Source organism: Harpia harpyja, chromosome 6 (assembly GCF_026419915.1).
Source record: "Harpia harpyja isolate bHarHar1 chromosome 6, bHarHar1 primary haplotype, whole genome shotgun sequence".
In the NCBI taxonomy this organism is placed as follows: domain Eukaryota; kingdom Metazoa; phylum Chordata; class Aves; order Accipitriformes; family Accipitridae; genus Harpia; species Harpia harpyja.
In genome coordinates, this window is record NC_068945.1 from 56,060,436 (window position 1) to 56,078,384 (window position 17,949).

At 44.1% G+C, this 17,949-nt stretch overlaps 1 protein-coding gene across 3 annotated transcripts in view; it reads right to left on the reverse strand.

Moving 5' to 3' along the window:
* Nucleotides 1-661: 661 nt before the first annotated feature.
* Nucleotides 662-17,949, reverse strand: part of LHFPL3 (LHFPL tetraspan subfamily member 3) — a 279,660-nt gene continuing 262,372 nt past the window's right edge. For all 3 annotated transcript variants that reach the window (XM_052790226.1, XM_052790225.1, XM_052790224.1), the window contains one exon: nt 662-3,412. Coding sequence is in view for 1 of the 3 variants with exons in the window: in XM_052790224.1 (XP_052646184.1) it covers nt 3,384-3,412 (29 nt within the window). In the remaining 2 variants the exon portion in view is untranslated. The remainder of the gene's footprint in view (nt 3,413-17,949) is intronic.

Here is a 17,949-nt window from a genome sequence, read left to right on the forward strand (position 1 = left end):
AATTAGACCCCAGTCACAATTGTTTCTAGATCATCTCCAAATGCAGATAACACTGCATCAGGATCATGGAGGCAAATACAGCAACTATTTGACAAGTACTTACCTCTTGTTGGTGTAAGCTCTGGGATGATGTACATCTCTGACAGCCCCTGATGGCTCCTGTGTAATTGCATACAGTGACATTAGGGGGAATCAATTTCTAAGCTTTACTGTGTCCTCCAAATCACTTCTTTGAGATGTCCAATCTATTTAGGAATAACTGAAATGCATTGCCTATAAAAATTAACAGGATTTCAGCATCCTGCAAACCTGGCAGTTGTCTATGTAACTATAATTAACTCCTAAATAATTTACACTCTCCTTTCTCTTACTATAAACTAAGTTTTATACCAAAGTAATCAGGAACTTTATATTGTTGCCCATATATATATATATATAGTCAGGTACCAGAGGCTGGAGATAACTTACCAACAAGGTTCTTATACTGTGAATTTGACCCACGCATACAAAGAAATCCCTGCACTCATTAAGAGATCAGATTTTGCTTGGACTTTACATACCTTAGGGATCTGTGTAGGTACAGGTGTGTAGGAGATGGCCAGGCTTGTGTTTAGGAGGAGGACAGTAATCCCAACAACAGCAGCCGTTACCACAGATGAGCTGGAGAAAAGCACTATCACACTTTATTTTAGTATGCTACAAAATTCATTGTTGAACTTTATTAGGTACTTTAATACCAAGCATACTTTAAAGTAACAAAAATTATTGTTGTTATTACTTTTTACAGAAAATCAGGTATTTCAACAGTTTTCTTTACAGTTTGTTGACTTAAAAAAAAATTACAGTTGACAAGTTACAGTGGAGTGGGATGGGAAAGTGGTAACATTTAAAAAGATAAAACATACTATTCATACTGAGTCAACATTCAGTGATGTACATCCTGGTATGTCTCTCCTTCTGACTATGTACAAATGGTACATATTCACTGAGCTGCCCTGGCAGGGTTGCAAGGTCTTGTGATGATACTTCTTTTGCAACGTTTGTGTATATTTAGAAAGGGCTTTTACATTACACAGTCACCATGATGCAAAACTTAGTAGTCCATAACAAAATAATGTAATACAGAGAAACCCTGTTTTGGTGATTTCTGTCGCAGCCAAAGTGCCATAACTGCAGTAATGTGGGATAGAGGTAAACCTAAGGAGCAAGTGAAGATGGTGATACGATAGCACATCCAAATAGCAAACCCCTTCATGGCTTTTGAGGTGAGAATGTGGCTGTGAGTCAATAACAGCAATGAATGAGGACGGGCTTCACCGAGACACCATTTAACAGGGACTCCTGAATGCATCCAGCCCTTAAGGATGCGCATTTTCCAGCTGACACTGGTTGGACTAATCACAGATTTAAAAACCTGTCTGAAGTGGGACCTTAATGAGTTTATGTAGCATCATGTGTAAACTACTTGATTTTTACCTTCCATCCCCTTCAGGTCAGTAGCAGGTACTGGGAATACGTTTATGGTGGTTGATTGATTTGGATGGGGTTTTTGACCAGCTCTAACGCTGGTCCTGTAGAAATCAGAGAGTGTCCTACACACAGTTACAAGAGCAGATTTGGATTAAAACAACATGTTTTTTAAAAAAATGCTGCCCAGATTCACATATAAATTTACTTGGCAGACATCCACGTCTGCGTTCAGTCTCTAAGACAACCAGCACCACACTGGTACCTTGGTAGTTAGATAGAAGTGTTACCCAATTCCCTGTATTTATTTATTGACAGTTTGCTTAAATATAATTTTTTGTTCAAAAGTAAAATAAATTTTCTGAGATTTATGCACTAAATTCTGGAATAACTTGTGTTGTGCAGCCAGTAGTTAAAAACCAGTTTTAACTCATGTTTTACTCATGTCTTCAGTGTATCGTATTATTTGGGATCGGCATTAGCAATGAATTATTATTTTAGCCACTTCCCCTGAAAGCCAAAGAATGACGCAACAGGCTTAAAAAAATCTGAAGAAATTAGCGTTGCAGTGTTGATTCCAGGCTGGATTCAGCTGCGACACGCAGGAGAGGGTGGAAGAAATGTTGGGAGCAGTGTGCTCCTGCTCGGTCCTGAGGGGGAGGAGACACGTGCCACGCTGGGAGGTACCGGAGAGGAGCAGAGGAGATGGGGTCCCTGCTTCCCTCCATTGCTCTGTGCCTGGCGCTTGGCATCCAGGCCTTTTGCTATGAGGTCTTTCTTGATACCCTGTGCCCGCCCCTGTTTTACTGCTCAGTGGCTTCTGGAAATGAGGGTGCCCTTTGGGGAGTGACCTGCCGAGCCCCTGCGGAGGGAAGCACCAGCCCCATCAGTGCCCCGGGGCTCCGCGCACCCAGCCCTCACATAGCTATTTGCAATGTGTATTTGCTTAGTAGTCTCTTATGTATTGAGTTTAAGGCCAGAAGGGATCGTTAGATCACCTCGCCTGATTGGCATTAGCATGGGCCAGAGAGTATCACTCAGTGGTTATGTGGCAGGACAAGGAAAAGAATAGAAATGCCCTTGCAGTGAGCAGCTGTATGTTACATTTAAGGGGTAAATTACATTCTCCTATTAAAAAAGAATGTGTTTTTATTTTGTCGCTTCGAATACAAACAATTCTATGTGTCTTGGGAAATTATAGTATTATGATATTCAGTCAGATGTACCTTATAGTATATATGCTTCATAGAACTAGAATATAGGTCAGAAATAATTTTTCAGTCTTAAGTTTGTTACAGACATAGATTAATTGGAACACATATGCAGTAAAAATTGAGAAGCTTTACAGTTTTAGTCAACTTATTATACAGTGAAGTAAATGAAGTGCAGAAATGTAGCAGTAAAAGTTATGCTTTTTCCACTAGGTGATGGAAACATTCAGAGAGTCTATTTATAAATGCTAATTTAAGAGGGATGTCCTATCAGCTTCTTGGCTACTGGGATAGGAATAGTCTGGACTTAACTGCCTCTCTACTGTGAAAGGTTTTAAAGCTTTTTGCTTTCCATCCGAATAAAAAAAATGACATTTACAAACCTCTTCAATGCATATATATTACATATGTTTATCTAGCAACAACTACACCCCTTTTAATTTATTCCCCAAATATGACTTTTCATGCATGTCTTCTGGATGCTGTATTCAGCAACAGTTTCTAATGAGCTGGTGTGTAATCCATGATTGCATTTCTCTTCTGAAAAATCACTTCCACGTCTGGCTGATCTATGTTTAGAAGGTAGCGCTTACCCATCAGGCATTTTTGCACTCATCAGCGTTCTTCTCTGTCGTAGGCCCTTTCCCAAGCTTCTTCCCATTTTAATGTTGATGTACAAAAGCTGTTATTCGTTTTGTTTTGTGCTCATTCTAGTGAGGATTGGCTTAGTAGGACTGTGCAAAACAGAGAGAAGAGAGAAGCTGGTTTACTGCCAGCAAACATAAAGATGTTCACGCTGTGCTTGGCTCAAGGCAAGCCTCTGATCAATATTCTAATACACTTCATTATTTGCATTTCCATTTATCATGAAAAATGACAAGTTTAATCTTCAGATATGACAATGATTTGTAATCTGGAATTCTTAAAAATCAGTTTTCATCAGCTAATCGACATGGGAAGACAAAATAGTGAGATTGTTTCATCAGAAGTTCGAACAATATGAAAATAAAGATACAACGTGTATGGGGCAAGAATGACATTTTCTAGATGAATGTCATGAATTGAGTTAAAATACTGACATTTCTGTTCTGTATCAATAATTTCTTTCACTCCCCTGAGCACACAATCCACATTCGTAAACAAGATAAAATAAGACCTCGTGTTAAATTTCGAAGGAGCAGACCCCAGTGAGGACAGAGGTGTTTTCAACCCAAACTCTCTCTTAAAAACTAATTCTCACCCATCCAGTTTCCTCTACTGTAAACAGAGCTGTATTCGCAGGAGAGCAGACACTGGCTGCGGTGGCACGGCGAGCAGGGGGACGAAGGCCCCCCCCTCCTCGCTGGAGGTGACTGCCCCTATGTCGGTGCTGGAGGAGGCAGTGCGTGGGAATGGGGGCTTAATGAGAAAGTCTATTTACAAGTACCCACGTACATGCAAATATAAAAACCTGACTGCTCCAGCGTTTGGCATTGAACAGAAGGTTCTTGTACCAAATGAGCTCCACAAATTCACCGTTAGCTAAACTCTCCTGGATCACTCAGACCAAACCGTGAAGTCATTTGGCAGGCAGCTTCCCCATTGCCTCCTGTGAAAGGGTCACTGGTCAGAGGTCCTACAAGCCCACAGCCTAGGGGAGAGGACAGCCACCTTCATTGCAACCCCACTCCCCTCATCGTAACACAGGGGCCTCTGCAGGAGACTGCTGGAATGCAGAACTCGGGGACGGGGTGGGGGGGAAATCACAATTTTTGTGAAAAGAAAAGAAAAAGAATCAATTTCATTGTGAAATGACAGCGAACTAAGAGTTTCAGAACTAGAAACTCTTAAAAATGTTACCGTAAGAAGACTGAAATATTTCATTTCCCCCCCACATTACATGGAGCAGCCACCTTCTCCCATTCCCACCAGTTCCTCACACACCTTGACTCTCGTGGTGACCTTGGCCTGCTTCTAATTCACCCTCAGATGCCAGGGAGAGTGACGCCCCAGAGCAGGATGCCCAGACCTGAGACCTCAGCATGGTGGTACCAACTGGGGAGCCCAGTGGTGGCTAATCCTTCTGCTGCGGACCCTGGGTGCCTGCTTCCCCCATCAACTTCCAACAAATGGACACTTTTCAAGCAAAGGTTGTCTTGGAAGAAAATTTCTGACTTGTTACAGCCCACATGTGTTCAGCATGTATCTGTAGTCCAGATAGATATATTTTACAAAGACGACACTTTTAATTGATGTTGCTGAGACTAGAAAGTAGCAAATAAGCTATGCAAGAAGCATAAGGTGAGCTAAGGAGGGCCCTGCAGAAGACAAATGGATCAGTTTTGCTTTTGTCAGAAAATGAATACGAAATATAGTGTTCACTGTGGTAAAAATGTTTTTTTATGATGCAAGTATGCAATGGGGATGGTAGTTTCCAATTGTAAAAGAAAACTTGCCATTGATAGCTCCATGAGCTTCTTTTCTCCTTTTAAAACATGTAGCAAAAATGAAGGATAAAGAATGGATGAGAAATGCACATACCTGTGATAAATAAAATCTATAAAAAATGGTCTGAGTCGGGAGTTTTGGTGTATTTTATTAATATGGGTACTAAATGTAATTAATATGGCAGTTATTAATATAGGTAAGTAGCACTACTAAATAAAAGAAAAGAAAGAAAAAGTGTTTAAGCCACCAATCTGTTTATTTGCTAAGTGAGATGTGGGGTTTTGTGAGCCTCTTAAACAATCTGTAGTTGGTGAAATTGAAATCCAGGGAAAGCTGAAGTTGCATGGTGAGGAGCACGTGCCCTGATACTCCAAGGACAATCTAAACTTAATGGAACCGAATGAGCCATTTCTTTCAATTATTTTTAATCATAATTTCATGTACCTGTGTTATTCAGATCCTTACCTAAGCTTATTGGATTTCCAGCAGTACTCAGTGTTTCAGCTGTAACATACTAAAACCTTTATTAGTTCTTTTGACAAATTTTGCACACAGGTGTTACACACATGGAAATGAAATTTAATAAATGCCAGAGGTGCCTAGCTGATAAGGCAGAAATAAGTCATTCACATCCAACAGCTGTCAGTCCACTTTGTATCACATCATAGGCTTTTGATGCCTTGAAGTTTCTTTTCTTAGAGCTACTTACAACCCTTTTCTAGTGCTGTTGCCTAGAAATCAGTTAATGAAAGCAGTCTTCGTGAAAGCTGTATTACCCAAACCACGTAGGTGCTCTGCTGTGAAATTCTCTATTTAAAGTACTGAAAGGCTGCCTGTTAGGCTGACAACCTGACAACACGGTTATTATTCATATTTGACCCATTCAATTAGGGGAGTCACTTCTGTTGGCTGCAGAGCTGGGGTACAGTCAACCTGGAGGGATTTACAGCATTTTAGTTTTTATGTACATTTTCAGAGAGAGGCCACTGATATTTCTTTATTTTGAAGATGAATCATGGGGAGACTTCCAAGTTTCTCCCTGCCAAGGTATAAAGCACGTACTGAATTTCAGATAGCCCCTTACATGCTGTTACTGGAAAGGCAGTCAGATGGATAGTAAATATATAGAGAAAGGCAGACCTTCTAGGTAAGAATATATATTCTCTCCAGCAATCTTAACACTTTACACCATTAATTGTCACCAGACATATTTATACGATTTTCTTTGCCATTTATTTGACCGGCATCTAGAAAATAACACCTTTCCAAGAGTTAATCTTTTTTTGCTGTCTCCAAACACACAGAATTACTGAGCTAAAGAGCAACTGGCATTCATGGTCACACCAAAATTGGTGCTACTCCAAAACCACATCAGCTGGCAGAAGTCCATGGGCTAATGAAGCACCAGAGATTTCTTCCCAGCTCCTCCACAGTATTCCTCTAGCCTAGAGAGCGGCATTATCTCTCTTGAATGCTGGTGCTGTGTTTGCTGTATGGGAGGAGATGAAGGAGGAGAGAAACATTGCTGCTGAAGATCTGCAGTTGAAAACAGACATCCTGAGGCACCTTGGATAACACCACTGCCCAGGCAGTAGGCCAAAAAAATTTGGACAAGTTCAGTTTTAATGAGGTGCTTGGAGTTCTTGTCTTTCTGCTTATGATCTGGGTCGGCTCCTTGTAACCACAGGTAGATGATTTTGTTGTTTATGTCAGGGTTGGTGCAATGCTAAGTGTGTTAAAACTCCACTTGCAGCTACTGCACCCCAAAATTCAAATAGCAGCATGCATTCAGGGCCTGGGCAATATCCAGATGTGTGTAATTAAAAGGCATGAAAGGCAGGTAGATACCCAGCTGCACAGGACAGCCAATGTCCCATCTTCTCTTATTTCTTTGAAGACACTCCCTTTAAAACAGGAAACAAAACTTATTTGAGAGGCCTGAGAGAATGATTTTGTTTTTCATGTGATGAGAGAGGAATAATGTGTACTCCCATTTGCCTTTAAATGTGTATTCCCATTTGCCTGTCTACTGTGGGTACCTTTTCCCTTTTGATGCACTGAACATCCTTTGCCCTGGCCTCATTGGGGGGTGCTTATGCATTGCCTGGGGAGCCACCCAGGGCTAATGCTGTGCTCTCAATAAACAGCAAGGCACCAACTCAGGTCCTCTCCAAACTCCTAAGAGTCCTGGTGATCCAAGCTGAAGCTCTAGCACGTGTTTTGGAGATGCTGTCCACAGATCATCTTGGAAATAGCCGTGTGGCCAGGAGGTGAATGAGTTGTGCTCTCTGGTGCCTACCCCTGCACTGCGGTTTAGAGACAGTAAGGAGGGAACAAGGCTGCCCTATGGAGATGGAAGGACGAATGGACAGAAATTCCCCAACGGTTTTGCTAGCAGCTTTCTTTCAGTGTTTCACTGTTCAGCATCTTCTGAACAAAATGTGATAAATGACCCGTCCACACCAGAGCTGCCTAAGTGCGTTTCCTTCTCCTCCTGGCAAACCAGCAGACAGGATCTGGCAACTGCCTGCTCTGCCATCGCTCACAGCTACCGAAGACTACCTGAGAGGGCAGGGCTTAAAGAGAGTACGCAGCAAACCTTGAGGAGTTACTAAAACTTTTACAAAACTTTGGGATTGAAATTGTGTGATGGTTTTGTCCATATGGCATTAGAGGAGAAGCTCATCTCAGCAGAAGGGTGTGTGAGCTGGCTCTTTTGCAGCAGCACTTCCTTGCAATAACATAGAATTGAATCACATAAAAAATGACAAGGTTTTTACTGATTCCATATGCAGGCCCTGTGAAACCAGAGCTGAGTGGAATGGTAGGACTTACTCAATCTGCTGGGTGGTATTTCGTGCACCCTGTTAGTAGCAGCAGCTGAACTCCTGGGCACGGGTTGTAGGAAGTGTTTCCAGGGCTGTAGGAAATGTTTCCAGGGCTGTAGAAAATGGTTTCAGGAGCATTCAAGAATTTTCTAAATGTCTGTCAAAAGGTGGCCCAGGCTATTTTGCAGGCAGAAGGCTCAGTTCATGGCTGCACAAGGGCATTTCTAGCATCTGAGAGGATGGTTTCAGGGTGACAGGGACGATGATGGTCAGAGTTAACCACTGAACAGACAGAATGCCATTTTATTAGACATCCTTTTCCAAGAAGCAACAGAAAAAAGGCTGAAGGATCCAGTCAGATCAATTTTGCCAGGTTGCCGGTATCTGTGTACGACATACAGCTGGATAGCCCTTTGCCATCAACAACTCATATACTGTCATTCACAAGAAAAAACCCAATGCGCTGGCAGACCTCAAGCTACACTCCTTGCATGCTTTAATGCTCCCAGTGACTGCCCCGCTGGCCGGATCCTGCCCTTTCCTGCCAGACTCTGGCCAATTCTTCTAGCTTTAAAATCCAATTCATTCTCACATTGCTTTTCCCCCCTTTTTCTGTTGCTATATGTGGAGACTGACACATGGCAGGAGGAAATGGCTGTCAGTTCAGAGGCTGTTTGGTTGTAGGCAGTGTGCTTTGGGGGGAGAAAAGTGACACGACAGGGAAACATTATTTTCTGGGTTGTTTTCTTTTATTTCTCCAGACAGAATGTTTTTTGAAGCTGTTATCACAGCAAGCAAAAGTCTCCAGAGAAAATTGTGGTTGTCAAGACAAATTAATTTAAAAAAAAGAAAGGATTGAGCAATTAAGTCTGACCACCTTGTGCCGAGGTATGAAAGGAGAGATGTATTTGGAAATTAAGGCTGGAGCCCAGGGTGTGTCAGGACAGTCTACCCATTTGTGGTCTTGACTTCTTGAGAAAGGTGAAGAGATTTTTTTGGAGGAGAGAAAAGATGGAGTTTGGGCTTGGAGATGCATCTCACATAATGTCAGCTCTCTCAGAGTCAGGCACCGGGTGTGTGGCTCTGGGCAGTCCTTGGAGAGGGACAGGGCCCTCCTGGGGTGACTCATTTAATTTTGGGATGGCTTCCAGGGTGGATGAGTGCCATTGGCTCCTGTGGGTCCATAGATCTGGATGAGACTGGAGGCCTAAGTCTGAGATGGACGAAGTGAGGTGTGTGAATCCTGGAGTTATAATTATACTACACAGAGTGATTAACAGCATGCATGGAGACACAAAGAGAGAAGCTACTGCCCACGCATAGAAGATAATCTTCAGCCTGAAATATCAAATTATTAGGCAGTCTTGGATTAGTTGTTTGTAACAGGTTGTCAAAGATCTCGCCTGAGCACAGCTTGAGGACGGGTATTTTTAGTCCTGTTGGGGCGTGCAGTTGTGTACCAGGACTGCCTTCATGGGGGAGCAAATGGCTTTGCAGAAGGTGGGTCTAAGATTTCACCCCCAGCCCAGGAGGGCTCAGTAAGATAAGCTCAACAGCTTAAGGGCTGACTGGCCTGGGTATAGGGGATGCAGGGAGCAGGCCAGCCTGGTGGGAAGGCATGAGCCAAGCTGTGTATGGCAGTCAGCTTTGCTGCTCTTCTCAGCAAGACCATGCGTGGGGGAGCAGGTGAATTTTGACTGCAAATCCTAAGAACCAGGGTTAGAGCAGCTTAAAGAAGGCACCTCGTCAGAGCCTGACAATTTTCTTATTTCCGAAAGATCTTTCTTTAACTAGACCTAAATATAACATAGTGGCAGTGACAGGCTCTGAAACCCTGAATATGGGCAGGCTTCAAGCTTCCCTGCCACCCTTCCTAATCCCTGGCTCGGGTGGCTTTCCTCTGGTTTGAATGTGGCTCCAAGAATGCAACATATGCATATGTGTCAGTGAGAAAGGCAGGAGGAGAGTGACAGGCAGAGGGAAGAGAGACCTATCCAAGGATGGAGCAAGTAGTAGCTGTCATCCCTGTCATCTGCCGGCACCAGTCTGGGCTGATGGAAACAGGGCTCCCTTGGGTGATGGCTCTGCTACCCATGCCTCGCTACCAACAGCTTTCAGGTCCCTCAGCTGGACAGCTTGGTGCTGCACCGCCGTACCTCCCGAGCAGGCACAACCACCCCTCTGCTACCATCACACTCAGCGCAGTATGCCCTGAACAAGGAAGGAGGTTGTGTGCCTGCTCGAGGTGGTTTCTGAAACACTGAGATGTGGTGATCAGATTCTGCTGAACAGTGGGCAGTGTTTTCCTCCATTTCAATATTTGCTCTGTGCCTGTCAAGAAAAGGAAGATTTTTATCATAATGAACAAACACAGCAAAAAGCCTCCTATTCTTTCTCCTAAAGAGTTTTCTTTTACTGTGGAGCATCACAGAGATGCTCCTTCCTCTGGTGGTCCCTTTCCAGAAGGCTCATCAATTTGTCTTTTGTATTTGGTGATGTTTCTGGCAAGTTTGGGATGGCAGTCACGTCTCAAAATGGGTTTGCTGGCATGGGAGACCTAGTATGTTGTTGGAAGGACTGGAGACAGGCTGAAATGCCTTCATCAATAACGTCTTTCACATGAAGTAGCTTCCTGCTCTGCAGAGTTGTAGGCTCGAGTCAAGCAAAATCAGTTACTTGTTCATCTATTTTTATTTCCTCTGTGTGGTTTGCTGCAGTCTTTCTTTACCCAGATGGTCAAATAAATTGCTGTCACTAAACAGGAGTCCCTGAACAGCGGTTCCTAAACTCTTCCTGTTCTTTAACTGTTCAATGAGAAAATATTTTACTTTCTTTATATTCTGCACATTTGCTGGAGCTGTTTTTCAGTTTCTCCCCTGGAACCCAAAGGATCCATAGGTATTTTTGTTTGTTTCATCAGCCTTCAAGCCACATGATCAGACTGCTCAGAAAGCTCTGCATCGTCTTTATTTAAAAACTGTTACGAAATTTGATCTGTACTTGTTCACTGAGAGTCCCTCTGAGGATCCAGCCATGTCAGTGGAGGTACCTTGATAAGGTCCTGGGCAGATTGGCCAGAAAATGTTTGCATTGTCATTGTATACTCTTATATTTTTGCATTTTGTTAATAACAATTTATATTTAGCTTGATTAGCTTTGTATCTTCCAGGAGTTTTCTTGTGCTGGGCAATGTTAGAAGTTGACGCTGGCACATCTTCAGTCTGGGAAAACAAATCTTGCTGACATTGATACAAAGCTCTACTTGTCCAGGCTTGGCCATCAGGGAGGGCAGAAGGCAGTGCCCAGGGCCAGCGTGGGCTGTGGGGGCTGTGAGCAAGCCCGAGCTTGGGAAGATCCAGTCACTGATTTAAGTGTGGTGCTCAGGCTTTACGTTGGTTTGAGCCTGCATTTCTGTGCAGCAGAGAAAGAGTAGGAGTTTGGCCCTGGGAGAAAGCCAAGATATTGAAGCAGATTCTTGAAGGTGCCAGCCAGGATCTCTGCATAAGGAAACTGCTACGATGGGGCTTATTTTAGTGGTGTGACAGAAACGGAGCTCTGCTCTTTTTTCAACAGACTGGATTTCTCCAAATGATTTCCCAATTTATATAATGAGTTTTTCCTCCTAACAGAAAGGAGGAGGGCCGTGACAGTTCTCTGGCCATTCTGGCATGTTAAAATGACATTCTTGTGAATGAAATTTCCTGAAATAATTTGCTGATTTTTAATTATAACACAATAATTAAAACATCTACAAGAAGTTCAGTTTAAATGTCTCAGAAAACATAGTAAAAAATGTCAATGCTGGTGAACCCTAAATGCTGCAGAATAATAAAAACTTTTAAACTTTCTTTTCTTTATGTGAAATGAATTTCACTGTTCTTTGACCAGTGCCAAAGCTGTGTGACCTGGGAGCATGGCGCAAATCCCACCTGCTTCCCTGCTGTGCAAAGGCACATCCAGGGGTTTCCAAAAGTTTTCCAAACTTTCTTTCTGTAGGGACTTGTGCTGGTGGGAAGAGAAAATTTGATGAGTGGGTTGGGCTGGGGCTGGGAGCGGGGTTCTGGTTGCTGGGGCTCGCCGTGGAGGGGAAGGGTCCCGCAGCTGGAGGGCTTTGTCCAGAGCACCTCTGGGGCAGGGGCTTTCCAAGGCAAGGCTTTGGGTCCTTCACCCCCCTGAGCACAAATGCCTCTCGGAGTGGTTGGCTGCTGTAATGTTGGGTCTCAGTCAAAACCTGCTAATGAGCTGCGAACATGGATCCCATTTCTGCCTCTGAGAAAGATACAGGTGCCAAGTTACGTGTTTACGGGAAACAGAAATATAATGATCTGGAGAAGCTTTAGTCTGAGGTTTCAAAACTGCAGCTTAATGATTAGCTTACCTGAGCACAGGAATATTAATTATCTGGCTATATACTCTCTAGGCAAATAGGAATATTTGGGGTCGTGCCTAAGGCCCATGATCATTGCCAAAGCTATGAGATTACCTGTCAAACTACTGAAAAAATCTCTATGGGGTTAGGTGATATTCAGCTAGAACAGAGGCTGGATTTGGGAGATGGCAAAGCCAGGGTCTAAGGAGAGGGTGAGGTTTTTGGTGACCACCATCTGTCATGGAAACCTGTCTGATGTGCAGCAAGGAGTGTGTTGGATGCTCATGGTCCTGAAGGCATCGTTTCAGTCATCTTCCCTTTCCAGCTGTTCTGCAGGATTGCTGCAAAATCGATTTATGCAGGTTTTGGACAATACATAAGGATTTATTATTGCTATTAATTTATATTATTCCCTTAAACATTTTTCTGAGTTGCTGTAGGAGTGTTAAGTGCACTCTCGCAAAAGACAAAGAGGAGATTCCTTCCCTGAAGAGCTTTCAGCACAGAAGGCCGACTGTGATTAGCAGTGCAGAGAAAAAAAACCCTTCACAGAGAAGGAAGGGGAGGGCTGCGTTAGGAAATTGCCAGCTGAAAAGCATGCAGGAAGGCAAGCTGGTCTGCAGCAGCCTTGAATGACAGGTGTGGTACAGTGTCCTGGTTGTGCTCCTTCTCCTCTGGGTCAGAACAGGAAGGTGACAACCTGGTGTATCCAGCAAGCCCTGCAGTTTTAGGCATATGAGGGTTAGCAACTGCTGTGCATATGAAATGGTGACAGCAATGAAAAGAGCATCACTCCTAGCATTGCCTTCCTCCCGTCTGTGGGAGCCGATCACTGGAGGGAAGCTGTTGGCTCCCACCTCTTCCCACTTCCCGCAGGGCCTTGCAGGCACAGGTGTTCCCCGTACACCACCCAGCATCCCTTCATCTCCCTAGTGCCACCTCGCAGCCATTTTCTGCTCTTCCCACTGTCCCATTTCCGCACGCTGCTATGCTCCCCACACACAGTCCCTCCTGGCGATGGCTCCGGTATGCAATGCTCTCATGACAGAGACTAAGTAAATAAGTCTTCAGGTAATCAGCCTGTAAGCATCTCAATACATCCAGGGTTTTCTAGTCCTGTCCTTGAGGCCAGTCTATATGAAGGCATGAATACAGAAGCCTTAACCGAATGAACTTCACTTGTAACCTCTGGTGTCTCTTGCAGGAATGAGAAGACCATGAGTGGTCTGAAGGGCAGCTCTTTCTACAAGCTCACGCTCTCCAGCAGAGCCTTCTCTAACACCTGGATATGGCATCCAAGTGGTGCTGTAAATAGCCCACCTCATTCCCTCCTCTGAAAGGATCACACCTCATACAGTGTAAGATCGGTTCCAGGGCTTAAGAGCCTTGGTGGCTTCTTTCCCCCTTCTTCCCTACACCTGATTCACACACACATGTGGACAATTTTCCATTAGTTTGGCTATTCCCACCAATGACTGTAAGGCGATTCTTGTGTAAATGCCACTTTTCTATGTAAGAATGCCATTGTAACAGCAAGAGACAGCAGAGCAGTCTCAAGAAGCAACCAGCCTGGTGGAAAACACTAACAAGGAGGGGGAAAATCCCCACCCCACTGTCTTAAACCAAAACCCAGTTTCAAGAGGATTCCTCAAAGCTCAGTCACCCCTTCCTCAGAGACAGCAATAGTTCAGAACAACCCATTAGATGAAGAAGACACTGATATAGATTTGCTTAGAAATGAAGCTCATCCGTAAAAAAGGGAGAAAGTTAGACAAAGGGAAAACAAGTCTGGTCTGCACAGTTACATGGAGAGCAGCACTCCCTGAGGAGCTGTGCAATAACACCTTTCACTCCACCTACAGTCTTTAGTAGAGGGGGTTAATGCACTATCCTGCTGTGTAGCTCTAGCAAAGCTCTAATAAAGGCTTCCACGCTCCCACCCCCTAGACAAGTGATCTTTGTCCATCCTTCCCTCTCATTTCCCTCCATCAGGGTCAGCAGTGGGAGCACAGGGCACACTGTGTGTACCCTCAGTGCCGGGCTGCTCAGGGACCGGTGCCGCTGCTGCTGGCCGTGCTGGGGCTACCAGGGCTCAGGGTTGTGCCGAGAGTCCTTCGCCTCCGACAAACCCCAGCAGGGTCGATTTTTCAGTGCAGGTGCTGCCTGCGCTTGGTATCCGGCGCCAACTGAGACACCTCCTTGGTGCTTAAATAATAATGATGGATTTCTGCTCTGGAGTGATAGCTTGTGTTGTGTGGCTGGGTTAATGTATGTCAGCTGTCATCGTCCTTGTCAGCCACTGCTGTCAGTGAGCGGCAGATAAGTAAATCTGTGATGATGCATAGCCCAGAGAGAGCAGGGATTAAATATTTCATCGCTTCAGACACTGAAACATGTCCTCATTTGGAGTCCTTTTCTAGCGGTCACATCCTCTCAGATCACCCCAGTCCTGGGGAAGAGCAAAGGCTGCCTGGGTTTCTGCAACTGCAGGGACATGGATTGCTGGTGGCAAAGTCCCTGCAGCCGGGCCAAGACAAGCTGCTGCTTCAGTCCCAGCAAATTTAAAAATAAGCAGAAACTCAAGGAAAAAGAAAAATCTCCTTTTTTCTGATGTGCCTGATAAGGCAGTTGAGCCTCTGCTGTGCAGACCAGGGATGGGTGGCCTAGCACCCATCTTGGGCTGTCTCTGGGACATGCTGCTGAGCACCCGGTGCCACGGACCAAGCATCTGCGGTGGGGCGGTGGCTCACTCCATGTCGGCATCACTATGAAAAGCATCAGCCATGGTTGTAGTTAAGTAAATGTGTTTGTTTCATGGTGTTCCCAAAGTGATGGGTCACCGAACCCTGCAGTTGAGTTTGGTGGTCATTCCTATGGCCCCTGCAGCACAGTGTGTCCCTCCTCTTTCTTCTCCGAGGTGTTTCTCAAAGTCTCAGGTTATCAATTGCTTGGAGACAGGAAAAAATGCCATCATTCAGATTTTTTCACTCTCCCTGGCTTTCCTGGTATTGCTGGTAGGAACTTTATATTGAAGGGATTTTCAGTGCAAAATACCAGTTTGTTGAGACTGAAGTTCTCTCAGGTGCTTCTTATTTTTATCACATCAAAGGAGTTATTCTAGGGGGATGTGGAAAATGAAAGAAAATGCTCTGATAAACAAGGTCTTGGCTACTTTGGAAACTGGCTCTTTTAGACTAACTACCTACAGAACCAAATAAAAATGAAAACACCTCCTTTCTTGTTCCATACCAGAAGAGAGACCCATCCTGTCGACACTGCTCATGAAATGAAATCCTTGTTTTCCAGAAAGCCCTAATGAGCCACAAACCTTTGCAAACCAGGGAGACGTACAAACAAGAGCTTCTGAAAAGTCTGATTTCGTTCTTACTTGCCTCATGTTTCCTGAGAGCTAGGGTTTTTTTTTGCAATTATGAGGAACGGAAGGGCTTGGGGTGTTTTTTTATTTGAAAGCCGAGATTCAAGTGCAACTTGTGATTCAGAGTTGGAACTTGGAAAAAAAAATAGCATGAGCAGTCGTGACATTTCTAAACCTGTAGGTAACTGCACAGGGGTTTCATCTTCATCCTTTCCTCCTCTTTATATGATCTAATCTCCTTCCTTTGCTGTGCTTTTTATCTGGACAACAGATATACAGTATCTTCAATACGGGTACATTCCTATACAGGTCTGTGGTTCCACTGCCTCTGGTGTCTGAGGACTCAGTAGCTGGACCCCAGCAGAAGATAAGTGTTGAGGCTTTGCAGGTGGATCTTTCTGCTTCCCTATTGTGTAAGGTGCCAAAATCAGTATTCATCTGCACATTGCTAACTAGCAGCATTTCAGCTTTTTTTTCATGCAGGGAAAGTTTAGTTTGTGCTGTCTTCTTATATAAAAATAGCAAATTTTATGAGATGCATTTCCCTCAGGCCCCACGGAACAGAATTTGTTCTGTAAGACGAGACCAATATGTTTTAACTGCTTGTTGTAGACTATTACCTGTTAAATTTGTCTGAAAGTGTGACACCAGCAAAAAACTTTTCTGTTTTGCTTCCTTCTACTTTAGAGCTGTCAAATAACTTCAACATCTAAAGATAAAACATGACACATGACTCAAATATGTGACAGGTCATAAAATATGTATTCTTCATGTTTCCTGCTAATGAAACATGCCACTGTGGGTAAATCTTCAACTGGGATTCCTGACTTCTGATTGTTATAACCCCAGTTTAAGTTGCAGTCTAGAATTATGAAGTAATGGGTTTGGTCCCAGGAAATGCTAAAGCCTGTAAATAAGGAATCAGTTTTACTTTTTTCAAACTAGTGCTTTTTATCTAGACTCCCAGCCACGTTTTCTATTACATTCTACATCTGCTGGAAACCCTTCTGGAACTTTCTGGTTCCTTTTTGACTCAGTAGAGCCAACTCAACTCCTAAGATCATATAATAATGAGAAGCACTGTGGATCTATGAAGGACTTCCCATTGGGATTTTTTTTTTCCCCAAGGTAAGAACCTTCTCTTGATTATGTATGAAATAAATAAATCATATTTACTAGATTATTTTTCAGGTTTTTGGAATTTCCCTGGCTAAGCTTATAATTGTTAGCCTTTTTAGTTCATTTTCAACTCGCAAAGACTCAGACTGGGCTTTCTTGTCTGGTCCTGCATGAAAACTGGGTCCTTTTTGCCAAATGAAGGCAGCATTTGTTGGCTAGAGCGCAGTGTGTAAGATCTTTTGGCAGCAAGAAGGAGATGCTGCCCTACTTGAACCTACCTTTCAAGCAAAATGCTGGAAAATAATGTTCAAAATTAGATTTGTAATCTCTGTTGAGCAGGGCTTGTGTCTTGTACAAGTTTAGGGGCCAGAAAAAAACACAGTGCTTCTGCAGTGAAAGAGTGGCAGCTGCCAGTCTCCTGACTTGAGACTATACCAGCAGACTTGTGTCACATCTTCACTTCTAAAGCACTTCCCTGTCTGTGACTGAAAACTTCTCACAGGAAAGTTAACATCGTCCCTCCTAAAAGGAGCCCTTTCTAGTGCAGTGAGCACCCTTTCTAACCGTGTAACTGTGTGCTTTCAATGCAAAATGTTCCAGGGCCAGAAGAGCCCCAGTGCAAGGACCTGTTGGAGACTGGCAGACATTCAGCCTTGAGAGTAGGTGGTCTTGGAGTCTGCCATGGTCTCTGCTGCTGTTGAGGGGGAGATCCCTGCTCTCAATAACTCCCACGCCTGGGAAACTCACTGGCCCACAGGTGGCAGACTGGGTCCCTGCTCCAGGTGGGATGAATGGTGCAGAGGAGCAGATGCGCTTTAGGCTATTTTATTAGAAGCTGAATGACATATCCTCTGTGTGGCTTGGGAGGGATGGGCAAGCTCTTCCATGATGCACCATGAAACTATTCCCAGGGCAGATCCAGCCCCAGGAATGCTGAGGATCGTAGGACATCACCTGCAAGCAAAAATACTGCCTCTTGTGCGAGGGAGGGGAGTGCGAACATGGCCAGGGCTGACAGCAGGAGTCCAGTGCAGCTTTGCAGATGGGTTGCTCCCAGGCATCATTTGCCACACCCAGGGAGTTTTGATGGTGCAGCTAGACTTTGCGAGTGTGTGTCTCTGGTTTTAGGGCATCCTTGTGTAACCAAATTAC